The sequence below is a fragment of the Seriola dumerili genome, unplaced genomic scaffold (assembly GCF_002260705.1).
Source record: "Seriola dumerili isolate Sdu_G_001 unplaced genomic scaffold, Sdu_1.0 BDQW01000331.1, whole genome shotgun sequence".
NCBI classification, from domain to species: domain Eukaryota; kingdom Metazoa; phylum Chordata; class Actinopteri; order Carangiformes; family Carangidae; genus Seriola; species Seriola dumerili.
In genome coordinates, this window is record NW_019174586.1 from 1,263,739 (window position 1) to 1,272,044 (window position 8,306).

An 8,306-nucleotide genomic window follows, 5' to 3' on the forward strand; every position below is an offset into this window, starting at 1 on the left:
ATATATATATATATATTTATTACTTTTTGGACCAACATGTGGTGGTGAAGTTTTCCAAATCCCGAACTCTAGTCTCCATGCAGACTGTCAACAAGTGGGGAAAGATCCACTATAAGTCAACTGTCTTCCAGGTTAAACAGCTGAGAGAAAATATAAAACCCACTGATTAAAATAGATACAGCGCAACTGGTTATGTAACTGCAAATGAGGTCATGTAAATCCAGATAAATTTTAACTAAGACATTCAATTAAATAACACTAGTTCTCCGTGGGAGGAAACAGGATGGTCCAAAACAAATTCATAATATTTACTGGTTAAAGTTGAGTACTAATCTTTTCTACAGCTGCCCTAATGTTTTCCCCCACAGGCTCAGCAAGCGGGGTAAAATAAAACAGAGAGATGAAGAGAAGGAATAATTTTGTCCAGCTACTTGCTAGAGTGGAGAATCAGTTTGTCTGAGAACAGAATTTTGGACACATACTGCACAAGGAAAAAAAACAGGAGACACTGCGTAAAATCTCCCCAAGTTAAGACTTTGCCTCAGGCACTTTATTTAAGAGTTCACACTGTTGACACCAGAGGAGCTGCTCTTTAATTCTTAATTAGAGTTCAACTGCGGTGCCACATCTGAAGTGGAGCTAAGGTTAGGTTTCTGGGCATTTTTCGTTACTATGAGCCCCCGAAGGCAATGTTTGCTACTCCAAGACTCTCAGAGAAAACAGATTCTGTTTTGTTCAATTAGGTCATTCCCAGCGGGCACCGGACGTCAATGTAACGTCAGAAAGATGTTTAACTCTAACGACTGTGATGTCTGACAGATGTTAAATTTTGATGGGATGGGATTTGCTCATCTTGTCAGTATTTTACCTGAAATGAACATTGGCATTGGACTGACCCTGACATTGAATTTTGGTCACCCAACATCACAACCTGAGTGTTTGGTAAGTGAAGCCAAATCCATCTCAAACTGAAAATATTTGACACTTTACTCACATAAAACCTGTCCCCTATATCACTACATCATCCCAGCAGGTTGTGAGTTGCAGAGCCTTGAAGGAGGCATCTGCAGTGTTTTCTCGTGTCACTGATTTGGTTCCTATTACTACATATTTGGCATAGTAATGGAAATGAATATTCAATTTCAGCAGGCTGTTTGCTCCACAGATGGCTGGGTAGATGCATCACTTCACTGCTCACTGCTGTGGCTGGTTAGGTACAAACAGCAGACAGACTGCCACACTTACACAGGTATACAAATACACACTGACAACAGTGACTATATGGGCTGAATTAATGGAATGACTAATTGTTATTATGTATTTATTAATTAATTAATTTTTACAAAACAAATGATATATTCTTATTAATTAATGCCCATCCTTCTAACTAAGTACTTTTCTTATTCCTTAATTGGTCTCAAGCAGATGTGCAGACTCTTGTCATGATGATTAGAGCAAACAGTCCTCTGGAAATTGTGATTTCTTCCATTTTCTGCTGTCGACATGAATTCAATTTTTTTTTATTATACATCGTCTCTCTGCGATAAGACAAACTGTAGTCATTGCCAGCTTGTGGTACCTGATCATGATGTCACAAACAGGTAAAAAAGGCGATAAAGAGTTCAGCAACATAGAGCTAAAATAGAGCTTTAGCTCACAGGCAGATTATTAAATGTTTTTAAGGTGCACACACACAAACACACTACTCTCTGTTACTCTTTCTTTCCTCAGTGCGGATGAGCGATTCGACGCCACCTTCCACACCAACGTACTGGTAAATGCATCAGGTTACTGCCAGTACATCCCCCCTGGCATCTTGAAGAGCACCTGCTACATCGACGTGCGTTGGTTCCCCTTCGACGTTCAGAAGTGCGACTTGAAGTTTGGCTCCTGGACGCACAACGGCTGGCTGCTGGACCTCCAGATGCTGGATGTGGACACATCCACCTACATACCCAACGGAGAATGGGACCTTGTGGGTAAGAGAGCCTTTGTTTATGTTGTATCACTGCAGGTATTGCCACCAGGATATATGGCTGTACTTGAGAATCCAGTATGACCATCTCATGGGATTTCTCCATCTGAGTCCTGAGATGAGATCAAAACAGACTTTGAAAACAATTCCTTTAGGGGGTATAAACATATTGCACAACAACTTCTGGTGTATTCAGTCTGTGGTGTAAAACTTGGGATACTACAGCACCAGTCCCCTTCAACTGATATTGTCTATGATTTTAAAATATTTGACACAGCTAAAATATTCAGGAAAAACTGTCCAAGACAATTAGAGTAAAAATGCTTACAAATACTGGACATAAATAGCCCCGTTGCACACACACACCCCCCCCCCCCCCCCCCCCCCACCCCCCCCCCCCCCCCCCCCCCCCCCCCCTCGTTACACTGGGATCAGGCCTTGCCAACTTCTCGTGTTGAAAATTGAGTCGAATGAATCACTGTTATATAAATGGTTTTCACTGTGGGAAATCATTTGGATGGTTTTAGAAGGATGAATTGGAAAGTGGAAAGATTTTTGGAAGACCTCTCTAGCGGGGTGTTTCCAGCTGGGACAGAGAAAGAGCAGATCCCGGTGCCTGTGGCCCTGGGGTGATGGTTAGCTGGAAATGGGTGTCAGACAGCACCAGATGGCATGCAATAGGAAATGTTTGACACATTGGCAGGCGTGTAGCCAGGCCATATGCGAGGGCAACACTCCATATCCCTAGAGTTAGAGTTCAAGGTGAAATAGTTCAACTACCAAATATCAAAAAATGATTCTGCTGGTTTTTTTTCTCCTGTTTTTTGGCTCACTGAACATTTTAACTGATGATACAAAGTTCAAATGAAGGCAAAGTTCAAAGCCTGGTCTGACTTAGATCCACCCAAGTGCAACATGTTCTGGGGTTTGCCTCTCCCTCAGGTGTGCCCGCTAAGCGTAATGAGCTGTACTACGAGTGCTGCAAGGAGCCCTACCCTGATGTGACGTTTACGGTCACCATGCGTCGCAGGACTCTTTATTATGGACTCAATCTGCTTATTCCGTGTGTGCTGATCTCTGGCTTGGCCCTGCTGGTTTTCCTGCTGCCTGCGGACTCTGGGGAAAAGATTTCTCTGGGTGAGAGGAGGCTGCTGAACACACAAACACAGATATTCTTTGTAGAGCTAGACCAGTATATTGACTGATACATGCTTACTACAGATATATTGGCATTTATTTATCGGCTTATGAATAACAGGAAATTGCAGTACAGAAACACCAAAGTAGGTCTGAGATAATTTAGAGACAATAAACAGCGTCACAATTACATCATTGGTACATCAGAGAGCTCTGACAAGTGAGTTTTACACTGTAAAATGTCGTTCTGTGTGTATCTTGGTCACAATAAAAAGAATCTGAGGGATAGGTATCAAGCCTCTTAATTTACATTTTGTATTTATGTTTAAAAAAACAATACTATCGGCCAATATTTAGTTATGAGACTTTTTAAATTCCATATCAGCCTCAAAAGTCCAGTGTCAGTCTGGCCATATGATGAAATGAGTGCTGAAGTAACTTAAATGTGTTATTGATCTATTGAAGAAAGACAGAAAGAAGGGAAGGAAAGAAATATGTTTTTTTTATTTATTTATTTTTTACAGTTTTTAAATACAGTGAATCTGGAAATAAACACCAGGAGCAATATACAAAAAAATGTTATCAGGGGCTTCAAGCTGAAATACAGTCACAACTGTACACCAATGCATAAACACGTTAAAGCACACTTGTAGATTTGTGCATGCATATTTCTCTACATACACTTATGAATCAGAAAGCAAGCCATGAATACATGCATGTCACATCAGCTTGGAATAATTGAATTTTAAAAATAAGAGGCTTGCCACTAAATCCATGTTGGAATAATATCAGTGCCAGTGACTTTTGATGAATAGCCATTTGTGGATGAGCAGCCACCAGTTACAAAGTCAGAGTGTTTGAGGAATTTCTGGAACCTACTTTGGACACGTCAGATGAGCCAGCAGCTGACAAATGGTTGTAGTCGTGGTAACATAACTGATTACATACACAAGTAATTACAGGAATAATTTCACACACCAGTGACCCTGATCACATCATTATGTATGTATATGCTCATGTTCTCTGTCTCTCTCTCCCTGTGTGTGTCTCTCTCGATCTCTGCCTCAAGGCATCACTGTGCTGCTTTCGCTAACTGTCTTCATGCTTCTGGTAGCAGAGATCATGCCTGCCACGTCCGACTCTGTTCCTCTCATCGGTGGGTTATATTTATACGTGTGTGTGAGTATATGTAACATTGGCGAGTCATGCAGATGCAGATGGAAAGAATGTCCAGACAGACACGCATCATTGAAGAGAGGCAACACCTCACCTGCTTGTGCATGTTTGCATCTTTACAAAAAACTTGAATAAAGAGGGAGAAAGTCTCCTTAGAAATCAGTCAAAATAAAGTGAATGTCATATCGATTTAGTCTATTAACACACAGACATTACTGACCATCTGAGTATTTCTTGCACTTCCAGTAAACACCATAAATATAAAAACATTAACTATTAACTATTGAGTGTTTTCAATGTACGCAATTGCATTATCTCTATAAATACTGTATATGGTCTCCTGAAAAAATAATAAATAAAAACTCATCTTTGGGTCTGGTTTGACTTTGGACTGAGTAGCCTGAGGGCGTCCATACATCATTCCCCTGAATGGATTGAGTAAATTGGGTGGCCAGAGCTAAAGCTGTCAGCACCATTAATAGGCTGTGAAATGTCTGATTCTCCAGTGGGGGGAGGCTGGAAAGGAAAGAAGCATAGAAGAGGTAATAATGGATGAAGAGGCCACGATAGAGGGGAAGGGATGAAAAACCTTTGGGCCTCAGAGAGAAAGACTCCAGGGGCCTTGTGGAGGAAGTGAAGAGGGAAATGTAAAGAGGGTTAAGGAGGTTTAACACTCATTAAATCAGCTGTCATCAGGGCACAAAAAGAAATGTGACTTTTTGTCTCATATGTGTGAGAGAATGCGCTTACATGCTTTATATCTGAAGCCCTGTTTTGTGTTATATCAATTCCAACTGGTCAAAGTGAAATATCAACTGTATTATTATATGAGTTGATGTGTATGAGTAGATGTAAGTAGTGTTTGGTCATGCTGAACACGGTTGCTATTTGCCCTCACTGAGAAGCTTGACTGTGATTTTTTTTATTTCCCATGACCTGAACACAAGGCCACCTGGGACACTTTTAGTAGCCTTGTTAAAATGACTCATGTCCCTTTACAACACAGTGGGTGAATGTGGATGTGAGTTATTGTAGCTGCTTGAACTCAACTGTAAATATATAAAGCAAGTGATCAACACTGCTGCTAGACTCAAACCATATGTCTTTTATCATAAGCCTCTAATCACCAGATACTTTAAGTGTGTTCATTTCATTTTAGTTCAATTATTTTGACTTATCTTATCTGGTTCAACACCACGTGGCTCAGTTCATTCAGTTATTTCAGCCATGAACAACAATGTGGTTTGTGACTGAAAGCCTCACAATTATGTTTTGAATTATTATACATCATATCTACAGACAGCCTTCTTCTAGTGCTGTATCCATAAAGACAGCCAAAGTCATTAGTGATTGACCATAAAGCAGCCAGGACACAGCCAATGTCCTTCCAACTCTCATTAAACACATCCTTTAACACAATATTCAATGTCCTGCCTCTTATTTCTCCTCTCATCTCTTTCCCCATATCTTTGTTTTATTATCCTCTGCTCCACCTCTCCTCTAACCCTCTCCTCTTGGTTTTGCTGCTTACCTCTTCCCTCCCGTCTTTATCTCCAAGACCTGACAAATAAGGTCATAATCCCTGACCTCACTAGGTGACATGAAGGTTGACTGCAGTGTTTAGCTGTTAGCTTTTCTTTGTTCACAGTCACTTGCAAACAAGAGAAAGGAGGGCAGGCCCTCAGATATACCTTGTGTGTGTGTGTTAGTGTGTGTGTGTGTGTGTGTGTGTGTGTGTGTGTGTGTGTGTGTGTGTGTGTGTGTGTGTGTGTGTGTGTGTGTGTTTGTACATGCTGGTTGAGAGTAGAGTGTTCATTTAGTGTTCCCCTGCTGTTCCCGCATGTGGGTGAAAACATCCCTCCAGAACCAACACTAATCTCCCTCTCCTCTACTGTTTTTTGGTTTGTTTACCCCTATTCTCTGTTTTGTCACAATTTCTGCACAGATTTTTATTTCCCCTGTCTGAGTTCAAGTGTGCATCCTTCCCCCTTGGCAATGTAACTTATTGCACAGATTGATCAGACTTGCTTTCCTTTCATGTTTGAGTGTGAAATCAACCTATTTTTTGGACTAAATTCAAGCTTAATGTTTTACATGTTAGTACATGTTTACTAAATGTGACCATTGGGTAGTTCAAGTGGGCTGAAAAGGGAAAAACATTCAACAAGTAATAAAATCCTTGACCTTATTTATAACTGAAAATAAAACTAAAAGTGTGTTGATTTTTTTTTCTGTGTGTGTGCACTTGGCAGCCCAGTACTTTGCCAGCACCATGATGATTGTGGGAATGTCTGTAGTGGTGACTGTTATCGTCCTGCAGTTTCACCATCATGACCCTCAGGGAGGCAAGATGCCTAAGTGGGTGAGTGACTGAAATCGATTTAATCACATATTGATCACTATTGTCACAGATAACACTTAGCACAAATGTCTGTTTTTGTATTAATCTCTCTCCCCCTTCAGGTTCGGGTGGTTCTGTTGAACTGGTGTGCCTGGTTTCTCCGTATGAAACAACCTGGAGATGAGCGCAAGCGGACTGGTTACAAGTACCGTCATGCCTCCCAGCACCACTCCAGCACCAGCTCCATAGAGATGGGCACAGTACCAAGCCTGTCTGTGCCCCTCTCACAGACATCCTGCCCCCCGTGCCCCACAGGCACCTCCAATGGTTCCATGAGCCTCTACTTTGGTAGTTATCACCCTATAGAGAGCCCACACTGCCCGCCATCTAGCGACTCCGGGGTAGCGCTAGGCGGTCGTGCCCACAGCTCCCCTAGTGATGATGCTGAGCCACCTGGAGGAGTAGGCAGTGGCGTCGGAGGGCTGGGGATGGGAGTTGGCATCCCCCCACCAGAGATCCAGCGCATCCTGGAGGAAGTGTCCTACATAGCCCAGCGGTTCCGGGACCAGGACGAGGCTGAGGCCATCTGCAGCGAGTGGAAGTTTGCAGCGGCGGTGGTGGACCGGCTGTGCCTGGTGGCCTTCTCTCTCTTCTCCATCATTTGCACCTTCACCATTCTCATGTCAGCACCCAACTTCATCGAGGCTGTTTCCAAGGACTTCACATAGCTGGTTGCAGCAGCAGGAGGGAGGGAAGGAAGAATGTGCAAAATAAAAAAGGGGAGGGGGAAAGGAAAGAGTGCAGTGCTGTATGTGGTCCCCAACCTACAGGTTGGACACCCCATTGGATAGGAGGTGAGCCACACAGTGTTTTATGAGGAAAAATGGTAATATCTCCAAAAACTTAGTGCAAAGAAATAGAGCCTTGCAGTTCTGCCAAGCAGCTGAATCGTGTAGTCAGTTGAACCAATCATGAAACAAAACATTTGCGATTGATCAGCAAGTAATTACAAAGACACATCACTATGTTTCATTAGCAAATTTCAAATTGAGAAAAGAAACATATATATATAGTAATTATTCTAATATCTAGAAGAGCAAAAGAGGTTGGTCATGCAGACTAAACAATGAAGGTCACCTGGGGCAGTAGAGCATTGCACTGTATAGATTTTCTTTTTTACATTGATCAAGATATCAATAAGGAAAAGATAATATGGTTGTCTTTAAATATCATCATTGTATCTGCACCAGTCATTTAAAAAACAGCTTAATTTACTGCACAGTGACACATGAAGCACCACAGTCCAACTCACTGCCTCCTCTCTAGTTCATTTCAGTCAGCTCAACTGTTGTTGTCCTGTATGTACAAATCCACACATGCACATGTATAAATATCACGTCAGTCTGAGCTCATACACCGACTGTTCACTTCATGAACTCTTGATAAGGAAGTCACACAGACTTTTCTCTGACGATGTACCATCCTTGTAATGATGTTAGGTTAGATACTAAAATGAGATGTTTCACTGTGAATTTTATTGTTTTTCGTTTTCACTTTGATCATCATAGCACTGGACACAACTTCATTGCTTTGACACTTGTGTACAGGCATTTTCTTTATCCGCCAGTGTAAAAATGTTCATTTAGGATCACTTTTCGCTTTGTCTTGCCTGTTTAA

General features: G+C 41.8%; 1 protein-coding gene across 1 annotated transcript in view; it reads left to right on the forward strand.

The window, feature by feature from the left end:
- The window catches only part of LOC111232436 (neuronal acetylcholine receptor subunit alpha-7-like), a 41,789-nt gene extending 34,015 nt beyond the window's left edge, over nt 1–7,774 (forward strand). Inside the window, exons 5-10 of the mRNA XM_022759952.1 lie at nt 1,732–1,979; nt 2,918–3,112; nt 4,182–4,268; nt 6,541–6,650; nt 6,752–7,064; nt 7,125–7,774. Coding sequence (XP_022615673.1) covers nt 1,732–1,979; nt 2,918–3,112; nt 4,182–4,268; nt 6,541–6,650; nt 6,752–7,064; nt 7,125–7,357 — 1,186 coding nt within the window. The 3' untranslated portion in view covers nt 7,358–7,774. The remainder of the gene's footprint in view (nt 1–1,731; nt 1,980–2,917; nt 3,113–4,181; nt 4,269–6,540; nt 6,651–6,751; nt 7,065–7,124) is intronic.
- The last annotated feature ends 532 nt before the right edge of the window (nt 7,775–8,306 follow it).